At 31.4% G+C, this 27,309-nt stretch overlaps 3 protein-coding genes across 7 annotated transcripts in view; 2 read left to right on the top strand and 1 right to left on the bottom strand.

Annotated features, from left to right (window-relative positions):
- The window catches only part of LOC129792368 (probable serine/threonine-protein kinase ndrC), a 37,987-nt gene extending 36,128 nt beyond the window's left edge, over positions 1-1,859 (bottom strand). For all 4 annotated transcript variants that reach the window (XM_055831350.1, XM_055831351.1, XM_055831353.1 and 1 more), the window contains exon 1: positions 1,663-1,859. The gene's annotated coding sequence lies outside the window, so the exon portion shown is untranslated. The remainder of the gene's footprint in view (positions 1-1,662) is intronic.
- LOC129792365 (transient receptor potential cation channel subfamily A member 1) overlaps positions 1-27,309 on the top strand; it is a 1,125,827-nt gene that overhangs the window by 180,304 nt on the left and 918,214 nt on the right. The gene's annotated exons all lie outside the window — the stretch shown is intronic.
- Positions 18,255-27,309, top strand: part of LOC129792430 (PIH1 domain-containing protein 2) — a 927,269-nt gene continuing 918,214 nt past the window's right edge. Inside the window, exons 1-2 of one of the 2 annotated variants that reach the window (XR_008750807.1) lie at positions 18,255-18,770; positions 21,097-22,346. Coding sequence is in view for 1 of the 2 variants with exons in the window: in XM_055831491.1 (XP_055687466.1) it covers positions 18,429-18,770; positions 21,097-21,942 (1,188 nt within the window). In the remaining variant the exon portion in view is untranslated. Of the gene's footprint in view, positions 18,771-21,096; positions 22,555-27,309 lie in introns of those variants that run through there. The other variant, XM_055831491.1, reaches the window with a different exon arrangement.

The following is a 27,309-nucleotide window of genomic DNA, read 5'->3' as shown; positions in this document are numbered from 1 at the left end:
AATTTGAAATTATAAAAATAAGGCATTTAGTAATATGTTAAAGATAATGCATAACCGATTGTATTTTAAGTATTTTTTTTTGTGTAAAAAAACTGAAAAAAAACATATAGCTTAAACGCTTATTGAAAACTCATATAAAAACGTAAAAGATCGTGTAAACAATAAGAGTAATTTTTAGTAAAGAATTATAAATGAATTTTTCTTCTTGACGTAAAGAGACTTAATATAAACTAAGGATTTAAGATAAAAATTTACATATTTTTGATAAATATTTAAATTTTATAACAGAAAAAGTACTTAGAAAATCTTCTTATTCTTATAATTATATTAGTACAATAATTCCTCAAATGTACTCTTCAAACTCATTATTTGTAATGAGCGAGAGTAGTACATCTTATCCACTTTCGTGAATGCCAGTTCTTTACTGTAAATGTAAATTCGTAAACGGACAATCTTCGTTAACTTTTTTACGTAACGCGACGTAAGGCTAAAAATATTCATAGTTTATTAAAAAAAAATTAATAAAGTATTTTTTTATTCTTACTAGTAAGACCAAGACAAGTTATCGTATTAAGAGAATATTTGTTAGATTTTTTACACAGAAAAGCGTAAAGAAAAATGGTAAAAAAAAATATTAGTAGGTAGGTAGGGGAGAGCGGGGTTAAAAAGTTAGTTAAGGGTTTAGAAAAAGCTCAAAATATCATATTTCCCAAATAGATAAAACGAAATGTATGGCTCATTTCTTTAGGAAATTTACTGCCCTATAACTCTTTCTTAGATCATTTTGCTCTATCTAGCTAGGAAATATGATATTTTAGGCTTTTTCCAAACCCTTAAGTGACTTTATTAACCCCGCCCTCCCCTACGCAAAAAATTTGACCTTTAACGTTTTTGGGTTTCTTAAAAGTCGTATTTTCGGTCTCAAGCTCGGTTAACTAATTTTTATTAAAAGCCGACGTTTCGGACTATTTAAGTCTTTCCTCAGGGCATTCAATGGACGTCAGAACCACGTCAAAAAAATTTGACTTTTAAGAAACCCATTAAAATGTAAAAATCTAAATTTAAAGAGAAATTATATTAAAATATTTACGTAATACTTTTTTACGCGATTACTTCAATTACGCTTCAAACTACAGAAATATTTTTTTTATATTTCAAAATCTAGAAAAATATATTTTTTTAAATAAAATAAAAATCGATTTTATAAAATATTTCCTTAATTTAACAAAAATTAATAAATCTGAATTATGCTTGGCCAATTATAGGATTTGTCAGCCCACTTTAGCCTTTACTTGTTATTTACAGAAATACCTGTCTTGCTTTCAGTAAAAAATGGTACATTCACTCCAAAAATTTCTCCTTGTCGCACGGAGATTACCCAATAATTTATATCACACATTTATCACTTCTTTTATTTTTTTAAAGCATACACACAACCAGCTTCCAAGAAAAAAAAACTCCCCAAACAATGTGTAAGAAATAGAAAAGATATTTCGCACTATGTATAATCCCCAGGTGTAGCCACCCAAAAAAAAAACTACTTTGAATTTCATTGATAGCACATACATAGCATTATTATGCTTCACTTTCTAATGATGGCGACAGTTTTTTTGCCGCCCAAATGCCATATGCAGTTTGAGCAAAAAAAACTTCAACACTTACACGCTGACAAATAAGCTGCTGCTATTCTTTCACCTCAAATGGTCATCAAGCGAGACACTTTATTGGAGTGATTAATAATGAAAAAAAAAGAAACAAACGAGCAATTCGACAATGACGATATGTGAAAACTTTTATGGGTAAATTGGCATGTTTGGCACCGACAGCCATACGCGCTCAACGAATGTTTTGCTTGGACTGCTGACGAATTTCTCAGCGAATCGGCTGGGGAGCTCGCGCCGTGAGCATCGTGTGTAAGAAAGTCAGGTGGGGGGCACACCACCTCCTCTGCCCCCTCGCCACCCCGTACAGCCGGCAACTCTTACTCACGTACTACGTCGGCAGTTCATTCAGAAAGCGAATGCGCGCGAGATTGTGGCCATTTAAATGATGGGGGCCCTCGAGGGAGGCCACAAATGCCATTGCAGCACAGAGAGTCCTCTTCGACATTTTTGAACCCAAACCATTTGGCCAATTTCACTCTCCACCAATCTATTCGATGTGATCTCTTCAATTTTCAGGAAAATCACACGGTGTCAAGCTTCACATTTGGCAGCACATGCAAAAGCGAGTGAGAGCTTCTTTTGCGCAACAAAACAACTCTCCGCGCATATATGGGAAGATGCTGGAAGGAGTCCTAATGAAACACTTCATGCGAGGAAATAATTTGCATTCAGTAGTTTATTTTAATCGAACCACAAATTGCAAAAGCGCAAATGCAAAAAGCTTGAATAATCTCTCATTGCACAGTGAAAATTAAAAGTCCCCCCAGAAACTATGGGAATTGAAGAAAGGGCTTTTTTTGAGAGAACCGCATGCGAATCTGTTGCAGAGAAGTCTCGTGAAAGTTTCCATATTATCGCACACAAAGGTACTTATAAGGTAAAATGTTTTTGTGGAGAAGAAAGAAACAATTATTAGGGGATTTATTTTGCATTATTTCATGCAAATAAAATATTATTATTGCTTTTTAATTATGATTTTTTGGTCTTCTTGGATAAATTTTTATTTAAATTTTTCTTAAAGGTTTTTATCTTATCCGTTTAAAACTGCGTTTATTTTATTCTTCGCAGCATAAACCTCATCATCTTGCCACGACGTCTTCAGGCATTTAAGAAATTTTGCACGATTTGGATTTAGTAATGATCAAATCTTAAAGCTTTAATTACCGGATTTCAAAAAAAGCTTGGTTTAAAAACTTAGACTTAGCTTAAAAACTAGGCGCTAACCAGGTTCCTTTCCCCTCGTCTAGCCTAAAAAGTTCAGAGCTAGCCTAAAAAAACTTAGGTTTAGCTTAAAATTGTTAGGCTTAGATTTAAAAACTTAGTCCTAGCTTGAATATACTAAAGCTTTATTTGACGAAAGATTAAGGCTTGCTTAAGAAACTTAAGCTAAACTTACAAGGAGAGTACCCCAACCTTGGGAGCGGGATCGGGACGAAACCTGTGGGGTTCGATAGAGCATGGCCAAGTGTTAGAACAAAGTGGTCTTACTTTATTCGAATAGGCCTTCAGTCCTTAGAAATCTAGGGTTAAAGTTTTTTGTCCCTTAAAATTCCGTGTCTTAGTTCATGCCCAATATCTCAGGCTGTACTGTATGGATTTCAATGAGGTCGGGCTCGTTGGAAAGGTAGATAGATGGGCTACAACTTTTGCGAAGACACCAACATTGTGGGGGCACCCCATGGGGGTCAAAAGGGGGCTTCTTTCAAACATTTGCCATTTTCTCAAGAAATTTATTAGATATGTATATACTTTTTCTAGCCCATGGGATAGGCCTCGTGCAGCCCTACAACTCTTCCATACATGACTTTTCGCTCAGACATCGTTAAATATGAGTTTTTCGCATATTTATGAAAATTCATCAAAATATTGCATTTGTTGCCATTTTGCGTTGACAGCTCACAGGGTGCACAAGCAAAAGCGCCTCTGTACAGTGGGAAAATGCCTTTGGGGAGAATTGTGGGATTTTAATGCTTTCTTCGCGGCAGTATTCAATGGATTTGGATGCTCCTCGATGATGACCATGCAATTGGACATTCTTTGGTGGTTGATGATGGCATATGAAGTTGTGCTATGTACATTTTTTCAGCAAAACAACAGTATGCACTCTCTCAACACACTCCAATGCTCCCGTACGTGTCTCATTCGGTGCAAATTCATGCAAAATTGTTAAATATGAATGGTCAAGTGGTTGCCGATGGACATTGCTATATATATTTTTCAACATTTACCATTCTTTTTCTTCTTCAAAAAAAAATTGAAGAAAATACAAATTAAAGGGAAATTTTATGTGTGCGGTGGATGGTTGCTAATGGAAATTTTCTTTCATCTTTATTGAAATTTTTTCTATTTTGAGGTGATTTTTCCTTCTTCTTCCACAAGAACAATTTTTAAAGAAATTAAATTTATTTTATATTGAAAATAATAAAATTGGTAAATGTGGGTTCTTCAACAATTTGAAGAAAATACAAGTTAAAGGGAATTAATTCTTCCTCAACTTCATCATATAACTTTTTTTTTCTTTACATAAATAAATTAATTAAATTTTTATTTAATAAATTGGAGAAAATAATAAAATTGTTAAATGAGGAGGTTTGTTGCTGATGGTAATTTTTCTCTTCTTCTCATTCAATGTGTAGTATTGCACTTTTCTTTACCAATTTCTTCATATTATTTAAGGTGATTTTTTCTTCTTTTTCAACAAAAATTTTATAGAAAATATAATTTAAACGGAATTTGTAAATGTGAGTTGGGTGGTTGCTGATGGAAAATATTCCTCCACTTTTTCTTAAAAATATTTTTTGTCATTTTCTTTACCAATTTCTTCATATTACTTTGAGGTGATTTTTTTCTTCTTCATCAACAACTCTTTTGAAGAAAATACAAATAAAAGGGAACTTTTTCCTTTAAATAAATTAATAAAATTATTATTTATTTAATTGGAAAAAATATTAAAATTGTTAATAGTGGTGAATGGTTACGGATGGACATTTTTTTCTTTTAGTGTTAAATGTATAATTCTCTGTTCTTTACCAAATTTCTATTTTCTTCATCAACATTTTCTTTTAAAGAAAATTGAGGAAATACGCATTTGATAAGGGAAATTGGTAAATGTGGGCTCTTCAACAATTTGAAGAAAATACAAGTTAAAGGGAATTAATTCTTCCTCAACTTCATCATATATTACTTTGAGGTGATTTTTTTTTCTTCTTCTTCAACTGTTTGAAGAAATTGGAGAAAATAATGATATTGTTAATTGTGGTGAGTTGAGTGGTAAATTTTTCCTCTTCTTTTCCATCAATTTATTGCCATTTTTCACCAATTTCATAATAACACTTTGAGGTGATTTTAAAGTGATTTTTTAAAGAAATTTAATTTATTTTATATTGAAAATAATAAAATTGGTAAATGTAGGCTCTTCAACAATTTGAAGAAAATACAAATAAGTTCTTTATCAACTTCTTTCATATTACTATGAGGTGATTTTTTTCTTCTTCTTCAACTATTTGAAGAAAATACAAATAAAAGGGAATTTGTAAATATGCGGTGGGTGGTTGCTGATGGAAATTATTCCTCCACTTTTTTTTTTTATAAAATTAAAAATATTTTTTGCCATTTTCTTTACCATTTTTTTCATATTACTTTGAGGTGATTTTTTTCTTCTTCTTCATTTGAAGAATTTGGAAAAAATAATGAAATTGTTAATTGTGGTAAATTTTCCTCTTCTTTTTCTGCAATTTATATCTTTCAACATTTCCCTTTTCTTCACCAACTTCTTTCATATTATTATGAGGTGGTTTTTTCTTCTTCTTCAATGACAACAATTTTGAAGACATTAAAATTGAAAGATGTAGTATTTGATTGACAATTTACAGACATTTTCCAATCTTATATTGGGGAAATGTCTCTTCTTCTTCAACAACAACCCTGACGAATCTTATGGTAAAAAATATTTATTGAAAACTATTTTTTCCTTTGTGATTTCTGTGGTTCTAAAGAAAGTATTTTTTAAATGAACACAATACGACCATGGTCTTTGGGTATTTGCAGATGGCACAATTGAAGATATTTTTTTTTTTAATTTATCATGTCTTTTCCATTAAACATAAAAAGAGACATAATAAATATTAATAAAAAATTAATAAATTTATTTGGTGATAGTTGAAGATGGTAACAATTTTAACACTTGAGGAAGAATTGTTTTGTGACTTCCTTGGATGTAAATTCGAGGATCTGTAGCTTCTTTACTGCAATTTGGTCACTTTTAAAGTTGCAATTGGAACTGTTTTTATTTAAATTTTTGTGTCAGCAATAATTTTTATTTTAACATCCTTTTCATGGCTGCAGAGAGCATTGAAAGTTCTTTCACAACAATTAACATTGATTCTTCCACCTCCTCATAGGGTCCATGAAGTGAAATTTCACATTACATTTACCTCAAGCTCAAAAATACAATTGAAAAGCATTTTTGAAAAAGGGCTCTCAAACCAAAAGTATTGCTGACAAAATATTATTAACACTTCCATCTGCAATTCCCCTTAAAATTACCATTGACAAAACGTAAAATAAATCAACTCACAAATAACCCCAAAGTAAAATTTAATTAAATTAATTCAATTAAAAAAAAATTCTTGCCAAATACCATCTTCAACATGAACCAAAGATCTGCATGATCTCATTAACCATCGAGGTACATGCTCTAGAGTGCCACAAATCCATTGCAAACCAACTACCATGGTCATTTCTAGCTCAAATACAAATTTGCAAGCGTCTGGGTCGAAAGCTTTAATGAATCTGGCATCGGGTGTCTTGTATGGCATAATAGCCTTGTGGATGGTGTACTGGATTCTCTATTTTACAGTCCGGGGATCTAATCCCGCTGCGGAATTTTCTTTTTTCCCCTAAATTCCCCTTTTTACCAATAAATACCCATTGGAATGTCTCACAAATTGCCATGGGGAGTGTTCTGATGGTGGACAGAGTGGATGATGGACATACAATGTCTTTTCTTTGATATTTTCTCAACATTTCTCATACGTCATTGGTGAATATCTTCAAAATATTAATAAAATTGCAATTGACAATTATTAAAGAGCTCCCATTGGGTTATAGGGAGTTCATTGAGATCCTTGGCATGAGCCTCAAGTGTTATGCAGACCATGGTCACATGTTGAAGATGGCCACAATTGTTAATTTTTATTCTTTTACATGGAAAATGTGTACAAAAATCATTCTTTCTACCTAAATCTTTCACGGTGTGTATTATCAATTTACCATTCTTGTAGGTGATCCTAATGGTAAAATTATACATTGCAGATGGCAACATTTTTTCAGCAATGCTATTTTTTCCAAATGTTTCCTAAAAATTCCTTTTAATTTCCAAAGTCTCTCTTGCAAGAGTTTGAGGTGCGCTGTATTTATATTCATCTTAAAGAATGGACCTTTAGGGGTGGGGGGGGGGATGTATTGAATAAAGAGAGATAATTTTTGACAAAAATGTTACATATTCTAAAATTTTAATTTTATTTGTATTATTACCTTTCATGAAGATTTTAGTTTTATTACTATGAGGTTTGTCTTAAGAGATTTCTTTTGGTTTCTTTAGAAAAAAATAACATTTAATTTCTATTTTATAATACAAAGGGGTTAAACAAAGAAATTTCATTGCTGTACAATACACATGTATATGGCTTATGTAATGCAATCCGTGATAACAAATTATTCTATTTTTTTCTGGGAATTGGACAATTGCAGAGGACAATTTTCTTTTTTCTCACATGTTCTTTTGGTTTTATTGGCACTTTTTCAATGCCTTGATATTTTTGGTGTAAAACAAGAGGTTTAGGGAAAAAATTTAAATGGAAATGACTTAAAAAATTTATTTTGATAATTAATTCTTGAGATATAAAGATTTCAGATTGATAGTACGAGGTTTGTTGTAAAAGATTTTTTTGCTGTCTGAAATTTCTATTCATGACCCTGAGGATGAACAAACAATATCTATTTTTTCTTATCTTCTTTTCTTCTATATATAATAAAGAAAGGTCTGTTTGTTGGTAATCAGTCGTGTTCGGCTATACAAATCTACACCGTTTGTCCGATCGCGATGGAATTTGGCACAGAGGCTCCTTATAACAGGCGGTTTCGAGTGGCCGTATTCTTTTTCCCCACAAAGCCCCCCCTCAGGTAGCCCCCATATAAAAGTCATGAATTTTATGCGAATTTTTGAATTTCGCGCCGGAAATGTTTGAAAATGAATTCTTCTCTTTGCAAATTTTAAAGTGGCTCTAATCTTCTTCTTATAAAATCATCACATTTTTCTTCTCTCTAAAATTTGCGCAAAGCGCAACAAATCCCCGCTTCGCTCCAATTTACCTCGTATAAAAATAAATAAATTATTTGGTTGCTGGAATGGAGCTATCAAGGTTTAATTTTTGATTGCAAAATAAAACTAAAAATATTATCAATATTTCTTTGTTAAAAACATTCTCTAATTCTGACATAAAATTCATGAAGTTCATAAATATGTTTTTATGGTGTTAAAGTAAAGATAATTTATTAGTAGCTATATACTAATCTTTTATCTACATAATAGATATAAGAGATATAAGAAATAATTCTGGCATATGTATTTTATCAAGACTTTCGAATAAGATATTCATTTTCTACAGATGAAATACTTTCAAAAAGTTGTTATAAAATCGTCTGGCTTTAGTTTTATGAAGTGAACCAATCTCATAAGATATAAATATGGTTCTCAACGTTCTCAACACTTGAAACATATTAAATTAAGAAAAGGTGACAATAAAGAAAAATAAAGAAAACAATGTTTTAGTTTTGACTCCGATATTATTCGCATTTTTGTTATTTTCCAAAAAAGTTTTTTCAATTAATTGAAGGTATTTTAAAGAGTTGTTTTCAATAGCTAGGTGTTGTAATACTGGAAAAAAGTGAAAATATTTTGTCTCTGAAAAATCTTTCCTATTAAAGTTTCTTCCTTGAAAACTACATTCATCGCCTTTCCAAATCTGCCAGGATGACCAAAATTTAATTTTTCCACTCAAAATATTTTATCTAAAGATCTTTGCATTATTTTTGTCGAGAAATTATAACTTTTAGACATCTACTCTACAGTCAAAGTGCTTATTTATTTAAAAAAAAATCATATAAATCTATATCGATTATACTTTCTTTTAATTGTTATTGAAGCATAATTAATAAAAAGGAAATAAATATATAGGCACATATTTATTTTTAACGAGGTAAATTGGAGCACAGCGCGGGGATTTTGTTGCGCTTCGCGCACATTTTAGAGAGAAAATAAATTATGATGATTTAAAGGTAGATTAGGGCCACTTATCAATCCCAAAAGAAGAATTTGCAAAGAGAAGAAATCATTTTCATACAAAACTTCAGGCGTCAAATTCAAAAATTCTTATAAAATGCATGACTTATATGGGGGCTACCTGGCCTGGTATAAGGAGCCTCTGTACCAAATTTCATCGCGATTGGATAAACGGTGTGGATTTGTATAGAAAAGAAGGAACGACGATTACCAACAAACAGGCCTTTCTTTATTATATAGAAGATAATACATTTTTTACTTGCCTTTAATTGAAAAGAGTATTTTAACATAAAATATTACTGTTAAATGAAAAACTAATTTAATCAATTTTAATTATTTGCAAGAGGAGTTCTTGTGAGTGATATTCTGAATGTGAAGAAAATATTCATGTTCACTTTTTTTTTTTTTAATAAAAGAAGTAATAATTTGTAAGTTATAAGATTTTTGGTATTATGGGAAATATCTTAAGAAATTTTGACATTTTATTTCTTTCTTTAATCAGATCTTTGGATGAACATTACTTTTCCATTGCTCTTTAAAGCTGTTTTTTATCGTTTTTTTAGAACAAAAAGTCGTTGTTTTCCTTTTTGTTGAACAAAAAAAGAAAACGGTGAAAAACACCATCTATTAAAATCTTACAACAACTTTTAAGTTGTTAGAAAAGAAAAGAAAAGATTTTTATCAAAACCGATCCATAATTCTTTAAAAATTATAAGCTTAAATACATTCATAAAATTAAAAACTTCTACTATTAAATGGAATGAAATTCTTGAGCCGTGGTAAGAAAAAGAGAAAAGGATTTCTAATGATTTAAAAACGAAAGATAATGTATCAAGATTCTCTTTACCACTTTTTAGGAAAACTTAATTTTAAAAAATCAGGACTCTTATGATATACTTATTATTCTTCAAATTACTGCATTTTTCCCATTCTTATTATTTACAAAGATGTTAAGATGGATAGATAGATTATTTTACTCATCTCATGAAGGTTTTCCAACCCCCTATTACATCAATTAGTTTACATGTGCATTAGAAGAATGAGGTGACCCATAAGAGAAAGAGAGAGAGAGAGAGAGAAAGAGAGAGGATAACCTAGCCAAATACAAACTCCATATTTACCAATATCCTTTCTACATTATTTCATATGGAAACGTTGTCCTTTGGGCTTGTAAAAAATGAAAATGGTCCACTAAAACTTTCAAATTACCCGATAAAATGAGAATGATTTAAAATATTTCATATCAAAAATTTACTTCTTTTATTAAACACCCCCTCCTTAAAATTTCATTCTTTATAGCCAAACTTAAATATTTGCAAGAGATACATGAGAAATTAAAAAAAAATGAAAATATGTAAATAATGAATTAATGAAAATAAAAGAAGAATGATGAAAGTTCAGAATATGACCATTAATATACCGTAGAGGCCCTCTATTAAAAATATTATTTGATGAATGTGTATGCAGTAAAGTATTTAATGTTAAAAAAATTAATGTTAAAAAAAAGTAAGAGTTCTGAAGAACCATACAGCCATTATAGCTGTCTCTCTCAATGGGTAAAATTATTTCTCCATATACATTGTATTTTTGCTCTACACAGAAAATAAAAGTTCGTAGCATTGTTCGTCAAATTTTGTGAAAGGTTCGTAACTCCAACCTGTAGGTCGAACTTGGAGGTGAATTTTCCCATATAAAAGCATTGTAGTTACGAACTTTTCACAAAATTTGACGAACAATGCTACGAACTTTTATTTTCTGTGTACGGAGCAGGGATGGCAACTAATAAATGAATAAATAATTCTATTTAACTACCGTATCTTAACATATTTATAAAAAGAGTGAGAAAAGTGAATATTCTTTTGAACTAGTGGTTTTAAAAGTTCAATTATTTTTAAGAAAAAATATATCATAAGAATCATCATTTTTTAAACAAACTTTTCCCAAAAAATAGTAAGACAAAAAGTTTTGAATTATTTTTTTTCATGTTTTTTAAAGGAATAGAAATCATTTAATTCTAAAACGTTCTCACGGTTTGCCCTCCCGATTCTGTACTACTACACAGTCTTGACTCTCGAGATGCTCGAGATATCTGAAAGAATGGAAAGTAAAATTACGCACAATCAATTGTTTTTTTTAGCTGTTTCTTCCAGACACAGCTTTTTTTAACTCTTGAATATACATTTAACATTGAAGCTTATTATTTTCTGAAATTGTATTTTTAAAAAAGTGAACATGAATCATTTCTTCATATTTGGAATGACACAAGAAATCCCATAGCAAAAAAACTGAATTGATTTTTTCTTCATTTAAAAATAGTATTCTATGTTAAAATACCTCTCTTGTATTTATTTCGAATACGAATAATAATAAATTTTTTAAACTTAAAAATATATTTTTTGAATGATAATTATTTTTCCTTAATGAAAGAAAGGAGAGTAGGTTTCACTTTATTCCATTTCATATGCTTTAATTGTTAAGAACCATATTTATGTCTTTTAGCATATGAGAAAGCAAAACAATTTAAAATATCAATATCATTTGTAGAAATTGAATGTGTGATCAAAAAGACTTGAAATCAGACATGATGACAATTATTTCTTATATCCTCCCAATGAATAAGATAATGATAGTTTTTTTATGATTTATAGCTAAATAGTTTATTAGTGTACTAATAATCGTTACAATAAAGTCATAAAAACACCTTTTATAATGAATTTAATATAAGAACTGCATTAAAATTAAGTCTTACTTAAGACCAATTGCCCTCTCTTGTGACCTTTGGTCAGCAATGAATGCTAAAAAATCAATTATTAATGAAAATCTTTTAATCTTTCCTTTCTAACAATATTACTCTTGAAGATTAACATTATATCGTTAGATTGTGAAAACCCTCTTTTATCAATCTAATCCAAAATTTTCCTAACAAAAAATATTAACGAAATACCATTTTTCGTTCTTTCGCCTGCAATAAAAAATTAAACCTTCTTTATAGCATTAATACTTTTTTTTTCTTTCATTCGAAAGTATTGATGTCTTAATTATCAAGGTATTTTCATTAACCAAATCTCATAGTAATAAAACTAAAATCTTCATGAAAGGTAATAATACAAATAAAATTAAAATTTTAGAATATGTAACATTTTTGTCAAAAATTATCTCTCTTTATTCAATACATCCCCCCCCCCCCCACCCCTAAAGGTCCATTCTTTAAGATGAATATAAATACAGCGCACCTCAAACTCTTGCAAGAGAGACTTTGGAAATTAAAAGGAATTTTTAGGAAACATTTGGAAAAAATAGCATTGCTGAAAAAATGTTGCCATCTGCAATGTATAATTTTACCATTAGGATCACCTACAAGAATGGTAAATTGATAATACACACCGTGAAAGATTTAGGTAGAAAGAATGATTTTTGTACACATTTTCCATGTAAAAGAATAAAAATTAACAATTGTGGCCATCTTCAACATGTGACCATGGTCTGCATAACACTTGAGGCTCATGCCAAGGATCTCAATGAACTCCCTATAACCCAATGGGAGCTCTTTAATAATTGTCAATTGCAATTTTATTAATATTTTGAAGATATTCACCAATGACGTATGAGAAATGTTGAGAAAATATCAAAGAAAAGACATTGTATGTCCATCATCCACTCTGTCCACCATCAGAACACTCCCCATGGCAATTTGTGAGACATTCCAATGGGTATTTATTGGTAAAAAGGGGAATTTAGGGGAAAAAAGAAAATTCCGCAGCGGGATTAGATCCCCGGACTGTAAAATAGAGAATCCAGTACACCATCCACAGGGCTATTATTGCATACAAGATATCCGATGCCAGATTCATTAAAGCTTTCGACCCAGACGCTTGCAAATTTGTATTTGAACTAGAAATGACCATGGTATTTGGTTTGCAATGGTTTTATGGCACTCTAGAGCATGTACCTCGATGGTTAGTGAGGTCATGCAGATCTTTGGTTCATGTTGAAGATGGTATTTGGCAAGAATTTATTTTTTTTTAATTGAATTAATTAAATTAAATTTTACTTTGGGATCATTTGTGAGTTGATTTACTTTACTTTTTACGAATGGTAATTTTAAGGAGTGTTGCAGATGGAAGTGTTAATAATATTTTGTCAGCAATACTTTTGGTTTGAGAGCCCTTTTTCAAAAATACTTTTTAATTGTATTTTTGAGCTTGAGGTAAATGTAATGTGAAATTTCACTTCATGGACCCTATGAGGGGGTGGAAGAATCAATGTTAATTGTTGTGAAAGAATTAAATTTCGGAACTTTCAATGCTCTCGGCAGCCATGAAAAGGATGTTAAAATAAAAATTATTGCTGACACAAAAATTTAAATAAAAACAGTTCCAATTGCAACTCTAAAAGTGACCAAATTGCAGTGAAGAAGCTACAAATCCTCGAATTTACACCCAAGGAAGTCACAAAACAATTCTTCCTCAAGTTTTAAAATTGTTACCATCTTCAACTTTCACCAAATAATTTATTAATTTTTTATTAATATTTATTATGTCTCTTTTTATGTTTAATGGAAAAGACATGATAAATTTAAAAAAATATATATATCTTCAATTGTGCCATCTGCAAATACCCAAAGACCATGGTCGTATTGTGTTCATTTAAAAAATACTTTCTTTAGAACCACAGAAATCACAAAGGAAAAAATAGTTTTCAATAAATATTTTTTACCATAAGATTCGTCAGGGTTGTTGTTGAAGAAGAAGAGACATTTCCCCAATATAAGATTGGAAAATGTCTGTAAATTGTCAATATGTTTCTTTTCTTATTTAATATTATTCATCGGCAATCAAATACTACATCTTTCAATTTTAATGTCTTCAAAATTGTTGTCATTGAAGAAGAAGAAAAAAATCACCTCATAATAATATGAAAGAAGTTGGTGAAGAAAAGGGAAATGTTGAAAGATATGAATTGCAGAAAAAAAAGAGGAAAATTTACCATAATTAACAATTTCATTATTTTTTTTCCAAATTCTTCAAATAGTTGAAGAAAAAGAAAAAAAATCACCTCAAAGTAATATGAAAAAAAAATGGTAAAGAAAATGGCAAAAAATATTTTTAATTTTATAAAAAAAAAGTGGAGGAATAATTTCCATCAGCAACCACCCACCGCACATTTACAAATTCCCTTTTATTTGTATTTTCTTCAAATAGTTGAAGAAGAAGAAAAAAATCACCTCATAGTAATATGAAGAAGTTGATAAAGAATTAATTTGTATTTTCTTCAAATTGTTGAAGAACCTACATTTACCAATTTTATTATTTTCAATATAAAATAAATTAAATTTCTTTAAAAAGTCACTTTAAAATCACCTCAAAGTGTTATTATGAAATTGGTGAAAAATGGCAATAAATTGATGGAAAAGAAGAGGAAAATTTACCACTCAACTCACCACAATTAACAATATAATTATTTTCTCCAATTTCTTCAAATAGTTGAAGAAGAAGAAAAAAATCACCTCAAAGTAATATATGATGAAGTTGAGGAAGAATTAATTCCCTTTAACTTGTATTTTCTTCAAATTGTTGAAGAGCCCACATTTACCAATTTCCCTTATCAAATGCGTATTTCCTCAATTTTCTTTAAAAGAAAATGTTGGTGAAGAAAATAGAAATTTGGTAAAGAACAGAGAATTATATATTTAACACTAAAAGAAAAAAATGTCCATCCGTAACCACCATTCACCACTATTAACAATTTTAATATTTTTTCCAATTAAATAAATAATAATTTTATTAATTTATTTAAAGGAAAAAGTTCCCTTTTATTTGTATTTTCTTCAAAAGAGTTGTTGATAAAAAAGAAAAAAATCACCTCAAAGTAATATGAAGAAATTGGTAAAGAAAATGACAAAAAATATTTTTAAGAAAAAGTGGAAGAATATTTTCCATCAGCAACCACCCACCGCACATTTACAAATTCCGTTTAAATTATATTTTCTATTAAAAATGTTGTTGAAGAAGAAGAGAAATTTCCCCAATATAAGATTGGAAAATGTCTGTAAATTGTCAATATGTTTCTTTTTCAGTTAATATTATTCATCGGCATTCAATCATTACATTCACCAATTTTAATTTCTTCAAAAATTGTTGTCATTGAAGAAGAAGAAAAAAATCACCTCAAAGTGTTATTATAAAATTGATAAAAAAAAGGCAATAAATTGAAGGAAAGAAGAGGGAAATTTACCACCCACCGTATTTACCAATTTTATTATTTTCTTTTTAATTTCTTCAAAAGAGTTGTTGATAAAAAAGAAAAAATCACCTCAAAGTAATATGAAGAAATTGGTAAAGTAAAGTGCAATACTACACATTGAATGAGAAGAAGAGAAAAATTACCATCAGCAACAAACCTCCTCATTTAACAATTTTATTATTTTCTCCAATTTATTAAATAAAAATTTAATTTATTTATTTATGTAAAGAAAAAAAAAGTTATATGATGAAGTTGAGGAAGAATTAATTCCCTTTAACTTGTATTTTCTTCAAATTGTTGAAGAACCCACATTTACCAATTTTATTATTTTCAATATAAAAGAAATTTAATTTCTTTAAAAATTGTTCTTGTGGAAGAAGAAGAAGGAAAAATCACCTCAAAATAGAGAAATTGCAAGAAAGAAGAAATAAAAATTTTCCATCAGCAATCACCCACCGCACACATAAAATAATTTCCCTTTAATTTGTATTTTCTTCAATTTTTTTATATATATATATATATATAGATATATATATAGATATAGATATATATATATAGATATAGATATATATAGATATATATATATAGCAATGTCCATCGGCAACCACTTGACCATTCATATTTAACAATTTTGCATGAATTTGCACCGAATGAGACACGTACGGGAGCATTGGAGTGTGTTGAGAGAGTGCATACTGTTGTTTTGCTGAAAAAATGTACATAGCACAACTTCATATGCCATCATCAACCACCAAAGAATGTCCAATTGCATGGTCATCATCGAGGAGCATCCAAATCCATTGAATACTGCCGCGAAGAAAGCATAAAAATCCCACAATTCTCCCCAAAGGCATTTTCCCACTGTACGGAGACACATTAGCCGATACACCCTGTGGGCTGTCAACGCAAAATGGCAACAAATGCAATATTTTGATGAATTTTCATAAATATGCAAAAAACTCATATTTAACGATGTCTGAGCGAAAAGTCATGTATGGAAGAGTTGTAGGGCTGCACGAGGCCTATCCCATGGGCTAGAAAAAGTATATATATATCTAATAAATTTCTCGAGAAAATGGCAAATGTTTGAAAGAAGCCCCCTTTTGAGCCCCATGGGGTGCCCCCACAATGTTGGTGTCTTCGCAAAAGTTGTAGCCCATCTATCTACCTTTCCAACGAGCCCGACCTCATTGAAATCCATACAGCACAGCCTGAGATATTGGACATGAACTAAGACACGGAATTTTAAGGGACAAAAAACTTTAACCCTAGATTTCTAAGGACTGAAGGCCTATTCGAATAAAGTAAGACCACTTTGTTCTAACACTTGGCCATGCTCTATCGAACCCCACAGGTTTCGTCCCGATCCCGCTCCCAAGGTTGGGGTACTCTCCTTGTTAGTGACTTTCATTCTTTCTTCTCAAACAAATCCATTGCGTTGTGAACAATTATTTATTTAAGGGTGTTTTTAGTAAAATTTTGTTCTGTAAAAATGAATATTTAGCAGTTTCTTTAGGCATCAAATAAGTAAAAAAAAATAATCAGAGAAAACCAATTGAACTCTCAAAATATGTACCATCATTGCAAGGATCTAAAATACATATCATCTAACTAATTTATCCAGGAATGATTTCTGAATCATAGTGAATTTTTGTCAACTTTCACAGATAAGTAAAAATCTATGTACGATAATTTTATAATCAAAAGAAAAGTAGATAAAAATAGTCGAATGCATCAGCAATATCCCTTTAAACAGAGCGGAATTGATCTAGAAGTTATAAAAATTATTGAAGAACTGACACTAATTATGCTTGGTCAAAAAACTAGAAATTCAACACCCAAAAAAATCATTTTGTTGAAATTAAAAAAAGTTCACCAAACTTGATCCTTGTGAATGTTTTTTTAAGGACCTTTTGTGTTAAGCAAATAAGTAGGTACATAAACCATTAAAAACTTTTGAGCAATTAAATTTTAAATTATGAAAATGGTTTTATTGCTTCACCTGCCTCCATATTTATTTTTTATCTTATAAAACTCAGATTTTTTCAACAGATACAACTAATTATCATTCCTTCTATATATCTCCAGACCTCGTCTCAGACAATATTCATAAAATCTATATAAAAATATCTTTTTTTACAAAATAACATACAATTGTAAAATAATTGGCTTTTGGAAAACCAGAAAAGTCATAAATCTGCGACGAATTAGCACTTTGTTGTAATTTCAAGAGACATTTGCTACTTAATTCCCCCTGAAATGCATTTTACAAAAGGTACTTTCATATACCATAATCCAAAGCTCGGAAGACTTTACCTTTTTCCTTTGTTGAGTTTGTTCACATTTTAACAACAAAAACGAATGTTACAAGAGAAATTCGCAAATGAGTTCTCGATTAATCTCTCGAATAATATGTATAATTACATCAGGTGGAAATTATCATTTAATTCGCAGTGAAGCCACTCTCTCTGTGAGCCCGTCTTTTGGTCTTGATTTAAATTCATTTCGACTGAAAGAAGCTGTGCACGATGGTGCTTTCGTAACATTTCTTCTCTTACCTTTCGGTTAATCAACGCAAAAGGGGACTGTGCCAATATTTCACATTCTCAATTGCCACTTGTGGAGATTCTGTTACTTCTGTCGCCGCAGTTTATCTGCGCATTTACTGTTATTATGAAGATGGAATTTTTGGGCTATCATCGCGAGAGGAATAACTGGATGTTGGCTCGTAAAGATGTTCTTTGAATTGACCCATTTACCGCTGCTTATTTTTAGGTTAGGCTATGTGAGAAAAGATGGCGGGAGTGGCGTGCTTTTTTGGTTCCTGTCTCCAGACCCAAGTGTTATACTCTAAAGTCCTATGTTATACTTGTTATATTCGTTATAATTGTTATACTACAATTTTCTGTTAAAATGGTTGCTGTACTAGGAAATTATATAACTTTCACAATAAAATTCAAAATGGTACTATAACATTTTATATATGGAATGCCATTTTCTCTGACGTAAAATTAACATTTTTGTAAATAAGAAGAACAAACGCGAAAATATTTTAGACAATAACACAGTTGTTTATTTCATAAGCATCCCGTGGAAAATCCCATCGGTGTGTCCTTTCTGCCCTTTGTGGCCACGTAGTGTGATAGAGCAAAGTGCGTAATCTTTCACAAACGTTCCTGATGACCTCTCCACAGTCGCCCCAGCATGGAGCTTCGAAAGAGGCTCCGGCCCGGGGGCGCCGAGGATGTGAGACTGATGGGGTGAATGTAGAGATCCCGGTAACTGCAGGTGTAACAATCCAGCAGAAGCAGCAGCAATTCCAAATGGAAACAGCAGAACGACCCCCGAATTTTAGACACTCCCGAGCTTTTAGGAATTTTAAGAATCCCCCACAACCACGGATGTGCATCCGAGATACGACAATTGATGGCGAGGAGCTCTTCATCAACGTCATGAGTTGGTCCCGGATTGTAATGCCATCGAATCCCAGTGATCCAATACCCCTCTACGGTGGAATGAGGGTAAATAACAACGTAGATGATAGTTATGCCTAAAATGCCCAATTTGTAACCTTTCCCTTTTTCATTTCTTCTTTTCTGTCCTACTTTGACTTGTTTTTTTTTCTGGAAATATCAACTAATTAATCTGAAACTTGTACTTTTTCATGAATTATTTTTATGGGTGGTACGTAAAGGAAAATTTTACTTAAAGGACCAAATTGTTGATAACGATATATAACTCAAGCGTAAATATATATAGCAACATATATAGTTATATATCAAGAAAGGGTTTCCGTGATCTACATTACAAAGAATGAAGCAAAGCAAAATAAAGCTTGAAAGTTATTTATATAATTACTCGTTGATAAACTTTTTGAAATAATTTAATGTAAAAATCCATAAAATTATTGCAAAATTGTTTGAGCCTTTTTCTTAAAGGTTTGTAATAGCTTAAAATTTTAAAAAAATAACAATAAAACTTTCTCAAGATAAAAATAAAGCCTTTTGGAAATATTTTATTACGAATGATAACTTTTTTTTATTTATCTTTTCCATTAATGCACGACACGCATCACACGCACAAGTACACGAAACAACGCAGACATCACGTAAAAGCTTTACTTTCAAAGAAATAGATTAATTTATAGTTCTAGCGTGTTCTCAGAGAGAGATTTAAATAATGTTTTATGTTAAAAATGATATTTTAAGGTCATAATGTTGAAGAGTTTAGTAGGGGAGACCGGGGTAAAAAAAGTCAATTTGCATAAATCCTTATCTGCAGGATTCCTCAAGGGCAAGAAAATTTCCTCGATAGGTCATTCTTATAGGAAATTTCCTGGCTTACAACTTTGTCTCAGACCATTTTTCTCTATCTCCACGGGAAATATGAGTTTTCGAGCTTTTCCTGAACCCTTCCACTATTGACTTTCTTTTTTTTTAATTCGGCGGGTAAATATAGTCACCAGCGGGGTAAATAAAGTCGGTGGAATTTTCCGACATTTCCAATGATTTTCCACCTGAGAGATTGATAGTAGTTGATAGCTAAACTTCTCATCTTTTGATCCGCAACAAGGAATTTCACTTTTCTATCTACTAAAACAGAGAATTTTGCGATTTTCTCAATCACGCCATTTTGCGACAAATGGATAGAAAATATTGTTAAAAGTTCGAAGTCTTGAAAAGTTTGAAAGTTTGTGAAAAGTACACCTTGGCAACATTTTCTACATTAACCTAGCTAGTGAGAAAAATTATCTGATTGGAAAACGCGTTTGTCTCAATACGCAAAAGTTTGGGAAATGGGCCAAAAATTTTTCTTTTTTAACTCCTAAAGTACTGATCGGATATCCTCCAAATTACAGTCAAATGTTGTATGTTGGTAGGGCATTCCACCCTAATTTTTTCCGATTTTTCCGATTCATAAGTTTGGAGAAATCGGCATTTCAAAATTCCAAAATGACTTTTTTTACCACGGTCTCCCCTAATCAAGTTTTGAGCTAAAATATAATTTTTAAATTATTTTTTTATGAAGAATTCTTTATGATTCTATAACATTTTGAATTGTCAATTGTTTGTTTCAAGCTTTAACTGCCCCTCTGAAACTAAAGGTTGTTCAGTTCATGATGGTGAAAGTTTCATTAGAAATTTGTGTACATAACATGAATTTTTATGTTTTCAACTAAATCTACAGTGAGAGAAATAAATAAAACTCCAAATGTAACAAATTGAAGTATTCGGAATTTATTCTTAGGGGAACGTGGCCGATTTCCGACCAATAAAGGTCCTCGCAGAATGAAAAAAATAGTTTAAAATAAAAAGCAATATTCCTTTTTATCCGTTTTAAGTAACAGCGGATTGGAAAAAAAAGCTCGTAAGAAGTCCGGATTGGACCACATTCTCCTAATTTTCCTTCCACATTCCTTTCCTTCCTCTAATCTTGTTTACATAAAGCGACTTTTTATGATAGAGCATCTCATTGCGAAATAATTAAATTGCTGGAGGAAGCAACAAAGGGGTCAACATTCAATTGAAATAATAACTAAATAATATATTGAGGTCAACAAAACATAATTCTGCCGCACGGAAGTACATTGCCTTTAAGCAAAGTATTTTTGTGTCTCTTGGCTTTTATCACCCGCAACCTCAGATAAGACATTGACACAAAATGAAAATGTAATTGCGATTAATATTGAGACATAAATGGATAAAATTTAGAATTTTTAGCGTGTGTTGGTGGCATTTGTATTTCAATCCATCATTTTATTGTTAATTCAACTTCACTTTTTTCCCATTTACAAGGTTTTTTCGTTTGAAAATGTTAAGAGAAATTAAATTTTTCATCTTTTGGCAGGTACATTCAGGTAATCCTCGATCACCACCCTTGGTGTTTGCTGTAATGGCCAATCCGGATGTACTGAAGGAGACAGGACGCAATATGAGCACAGATGATCAGGAGCGTCAGGCTCTTTTGGAGCTAATGTGTGAATTTGTGGAAGCCATGAATCCAGGTCTGAGACTCACGAGAAAACCAATAGTGGTGAAAGATCGTGACCTTTCGGGGGAACTTAAGGACATTTGGGGTGCTGTTCAGGCAAAACGCGATATCGAACGTGAGGCATCATTCCAAGAGCAGATTGCTGCAGCAGGGACGAGTGAGTCAAACCTAGTCGTGTACACAGAATTGGGTCCCGAAACGGCACCCACGTTCAGGAATAACCATAAAGAGGCCGACGAGGCCACACCACAAAGTGCAATTACCAAAGCATCCGATAAGCCCAAGTCTCCCGAGGAGGATTCCCCAAAAATTGAACTGACTGAAGCAGCGCACAACGAGTTGCCACTGCCACAGGAGACACCGCAAAATGCCTCAATAGCTCCAGCAAAGGGAACAGGAAGTGCAGGTGCGAAGCAAGAGAAGAAACTCACGGGCTTCCTCCCCAATGGGTGTCACAATTTCTTCAGTAAAAGACGCGATAAGGCGGCAAGTGGAAAGGAAGGCAAGGATAAATCCAAGAATCGTGCCAGTATTAAGAAATCTGGAAAGGAGTCTGCAGAAAGTGGGAAAAGTCTGGAAAATGAAATGGCATCGCTCGATCTCAATGGGATCAGTGATCAAGATAGGGAGGGTGTTGTCATAAAGGACGACACATTCACGGATATTTCGCAATCTGTGAAAACTGCCACAACGGCAAAATGAAATTTCCACTTCCGTTTGAGAATTTTAAACGGGCGTCACGTGTTTCTTCACAATTTTCTCCACTCTTTTAATTGCTTCTCAAATCTCTTGAATGTGAATGAGAATTATATAGAATTCATTTTTTTCTGTATTCTCTATTCCAGAAATATTTCAAATTTTTGCCATAAAAAGAATCTAAGTCCGGGTGGTTTATTTTCCCCAAATATCTCCTCCCACAATCTCGTGTTAAATGAAAGAATCTTTCAAAAAAAAATCTTATCACTCTTTTTAATTTTTAATCTATTTTTCAATGTTAATTCTATTTCGCCATAATACTTTTATTTAATAGAAAAGAGGAATTTATCTGGTTTATTTTTATGTCAGAGAAAAGTCCAAATCTTTAAAAAAAAAAAAAGAAACTCCAAGTCAGTCGCAAAAACTTGACTGAAAATTTCTCCGTTTTAGCAAGAGAAAATACGAATCTGCCGTGCATTTTAAAATGAGATACAAAAGATATACAACAATTTATTGCAATAAATCGCAATTTATTGAAGTAGTTTTATGACTTTTGGCCAAATTTTAGCTGAGAGTTAATTTAGAAAAAAAAAACAAATAAAGGAGTTTAGTCACTGATATATGGAAAAATTACTTATTCAAGGAACAATCGAGACATGCTAATGTTGCTAAAGATCAAAAAAGAATAAGAAATTGTCAAAGAAACTTCTCATTTTCCTCCAGAATCAGGTGAGAGACGTTAACAATAATTCATCCAAAAATGGTAAAGAATGACGTCACTATTGTATTTTTTATTTCTTTCAATCTATCAGACAAGATTTCTTGTCTAAAAAATATTTCTTGTTGATATTTTATATAACCTCAAACTTTGACTTAAATTTTCTCTCAAAAATTAAATGTTTTTCTCTAAATTATCTTACGGCGAACAGATAATTTTTTAGATTTCATATTTTAATGATTTAAAAAATCGAATTGGCGGAATTGGCCACGGTGGCCAGCAAAAAATTCTCCAATGATTGAAATAATTTTTTTTTATATGTGACGTCATTCTTTACATTTTTAGTTAAATCCGCCACTTTTTCCAAGTTTATTTCAGTGAAAAATATGAAGTTTCTTTGACAAGATAATATTCTTTTTTTATCCTCATAAATATTAATCTATCCCAATTGTTCTATAAACGATGAATTTTTCCATATATCCTTGAATAAACACCTTTTTCCTCAAAATCTCCAAAAAAAATTTTCTGAAGAAAGACATTCAATTTTATGTTAAAAATTCAACCGATAAATGCTTCTTGGGCACAGCACTGAATTCTTAAAGAATTTTTACAAAAGTTTTTAATTAAAAAATAAGAAATAAAAATTGTCCAAAAAACGTTTTAACGAAAAGCCTGAAAATACTGCGAGAAAAGCAATTAACATTCTACAACAACTACAAAAATTTCCTTGCCTTAAATAAGATTCTGCAAATAATACCTATTTTCTAAACGTGCAAGAGCATAGAAATAGTGAATCCGCCAGTAGAGCAGAAAATGCAGGGAAATGCAAGAGAAAATGCAATAGACCATTTTTTTTCTTTGGAAAATATATGATTTTCTCTGTGTCCTTCATGCACACAAAAAATTTTCCGTAATTTTTCCTTTATACGACGCAAAGTGAGAAAGTTGTAGCCATAATTTTTTGCAGCATTTCTTTTCTATCAACTGTGGAATTTTTTCCCCAATTATAGAGTATTTTAATTGTATTCTCTTTGTACGTTTTTTTTCTATATAAATATAATAAAGTGTGTGAACATTTTTTTTATTTGTTCGATGTTTTAGAATATTATTTGTCGACGATTTTACATATAGAAGCGATGTTCAGAAAGCAGTGTAGAACATGCTCTTTTAGGCGTAATTTTATTACTGTATTCTGCATTTTTATAATATTAAATTAATATACATTTTGTAAAGAGCAAAAATAGTTGTTTCATTTCAATTTGTGGCCGTTTTTGTCAGTTGATTGTGATTTGAAAATCCAGGAAAGACGAAAAATTCTCAAAGAGAATAAAACAAACTTTTTATATTACTCATTATTTTCATATAAATTACCTACATTTTATATTTTCAATACATAAATGCTCACAGCATTTACATAACTAATAATTTTTATTGATAGCAAAAAATTCCAGTCATTATCCTCTCCAAATAATCTCATTAAACGGTAATTACGAGGAACTTGTGGGTGCCTGACGGTCTTCCCTGTTGCGAGAATTTTCTTTTGCCTACGGCTATGACCACATCTTTGTTGTGCCGAATCATCTTAGAGAACGCGCTTCGTCTTAAGAATCTTACGTCATATATATGTAGTTATAATTGGAATTGCGGATAACGTAAGGGGAGGAATGGTCAGTGTGATATTTTTAATCTGAAATAACAAAAAAAACAACAACAATTTATTGATTTGCACATCAAGCTGCGTAGAAAAATTTTCATTCGACGACCTTCACAGTCAAAGTATTATTCTCTGGGTAGATATATTGAGTTAATTGAGGCTCACAGGAGATGGGAAAATCACTTGACTTTTTTTTCGTCACTTTGCCAAGATAAATTAGTTTTAATAAACTTTTTTTGTCGTTGAGCCCCCTGTCCACCAACGCGATCTTTTCAATCTTCTGCCGCGCGGGGAATTATGTTGTGGCACCAAAAAGCGCGCGCTATCTTTAACATTTTTCAACACATGTAATAACTACTTTTAGCAAAATTAATCATCTGCCCAAAAGATTTCCCTCCTCAGCTTACCGCACAAGCCCATAACAAGCCTAGAGAGGTGCAAAATGTAACTTATATACATACATAGATATACAAATCTCAGCGTCTTCGTTGACAATGAATGAGGTCAAAGAATTGTGTGTACATGAGGCTGATAAATCAATTGAGAAAAAGCCGGTAAATGCAGTTTTATATTTCCGAAGCCCGGGTCAAGCTGCGTGCCAAGGAAATCCATTTAAAATCGCAATCTTTGCTATACCTAGCTGTGGGAATATTTCATAAAGATATTTTATTTGTGGTGGAAAAAAGTGCGTGAGACAAAAAAAATGTATAAATATCATTGAATGTGAAAAAAAAACTATAAATATTTTTCCTAAGTAAGAAAATAGTACAATTATAAACAGGATGAAAATACTATTAAAGTTCGTCGGAAATTATTAGATAATTGATTTTTTTTCTTACAAAATCATTGTTGATTTGATTTTTTTTAAATTCTTTCCTAATTATATTTATTTAAGTAAATGAAGATTGAAAATTTTCTATTAGGTTTTCTTATTAATTTTAATTTAATTCTTCCTCCAAAAAGGCATAATTAAAGAGAAAAAATGTGTAAAAAAGGAAACGATTTTTTGTCAAATTTTTGCAAAGTAATAATAGTACCACAATAGGCCTCTTTTGGTCGCAGTGGTCAGATGACGATATACTTTGTCGCCTCAAAAAATGTGAATGAAAAGTAATAGGTAACAAATATTTTTTCGAAACATTTCAAACAATGAAAAAGATCTTGAAAAATAAAAACTAACAAGGGGCCTAATTCAGCGACCAAGAAACCCTTGAAATTTGTACTGAAATTTCAAGATTTCAAGCGATTTTCAAGGGTTTCTTGGTCGCTGAATTAGGCCCAAGAAATGGTTTTTTTTTCATATTTATAACATATAGAAAAAAATTCAAAAATTAGAAAAAAGGCAAACGGCGGACTTTGCGTCTTCGGATTTTTCAAAGAAATTCCATACAATGGATTTCTTTGATTTATCCTTAGACGACCTCCCGCTTCCTTCGCACTTTCACTAATTTTTGTCTTTTTTTTTTACTTCACGACACAGCACAACTGACGATTGACGAACAGATAGTAAAGTGCAACCGATACAAAAATAAAAAAAAGGGGTTGGATTTTTGGACGATTACAATAATTGGTGTCTCATTTTTTTGGTTCATCAGAGAATTATTTAGCTAATCTTAAAGTTATTCAAAGGTAACATTTTTCACATATTTTCCGACTCTTCTCGCTGAACAAAATTCTAACACTAAACATGATTAATGTTGAAAAATTAAAAGTTTAAAAATTTGCAACTCCTTTTATGAATTATTAAAATTTTTCCTAAATTGTACGAATATTTATAGATTTATCGGCTTTATATTCTCTATCTTTTTGCCCCTTGACTTTACTCTACAATTTAATGATTTAAAAATAAAAATAGTTCTGATTTTTTTATTCTTTTCATTATCATTTTGTTTTACTAGAGTAGATACCTACATTATTTTATTTTTCAAGCAAAGACTTCTTGCAATGTAATTGTTGAAACAAAAAGAGCATCTGGAAGCTTGAAGAGAATCTGCTTTTATCATCATCTGTATCTGCTGCTGATGCTCACTTTTGCGATTCTTGCACTTCTTTTAACTACCATACTTAACATAGAGCGCAATGGAGACCTTGGGAAGATTAATATAATGCTTGCTATGTGTATAGTTTCTGTGGAAGTATTTTTCTTCTTCAACATATTCCAGTGATTCTGCGACATTTATGCACATTTTGAGTTCTTCTTGTTCCCTCTGCACGACCCCATTGAAGGTCGTGGTTTTCCGCAAAAAGACGTGCGCATCTCCCAGCATAATTGACACCTCATGTGGCATAGTGGAGAAGGCTTCGTGTATGGAGATGAGACAATGTCGCAGTATAAGATGATGCTGAAAGGTCACGTTTCACGCGCGCTGCAATTCATCACAATTGATAAGGCGAGACACACCAACACTTTGTGGCGTTACTTCATCCAAAAAGAAGAAGTCAAATCGCACAATTTCATCATCGTCGGGACATTTTGTAGGTACATAAGTTTTTGATAAATTTAAATGAAGAAAAAAAAGTTTGTTATGTGTTTTTGTGATAAAGATTCCCTCGCGAGGCTCATTGTTATGATGCGAGGTGAATAATTCACACAATTTATTGATGAATTGCGATGAAAATCATTGAGAAACGGGAAGAGCAATCATGCAATTAGCGTATTGCAAATTAAAGCTGATTGATTTGCTTGTAAATAAGCTCCCCCGAAATAAACTTTTGGACAAACCACAGAGAAGCTTTTTTTTTACCAATCTTCTAGTTGAGTGGGAGAGTCACTCACCGATTGATTGAAAGTTTGTCAATGAATTTCCATAAAATTCTCATTTCTTTTGCAACTTTTCTCTATCACTTTCCATCAGAACATTTAGAGGAGGCTCAAAAATCCACAAAAAGGAGAATGTTCTATTAATGGAAATGAACTCATTCTAAATAGTTTTGTGTAGCTCGTGAGGCTAATAACTTGCTTTTCTTGGGTGATGATGACTCCTTTATAGACAACATTTTT

Source organism: Lutzomyia longipalpis, chromosome 3 (assembly GCF_024334085.1).
Source record: "Lutzomyia longipalpis isolate SR_M1_2022 chromosome 3, ASM2433408v1".
NCBI classification, from domain to species: Eukaryota; Metazoa; Arthropoda; class Insecta; order Diptera; family Psychodidae; genus Lutzomyia; species Lutzomyia longipalpis.
This window is presented reverse-complemented; position numbering and strand designations above follow the sequence as displayed.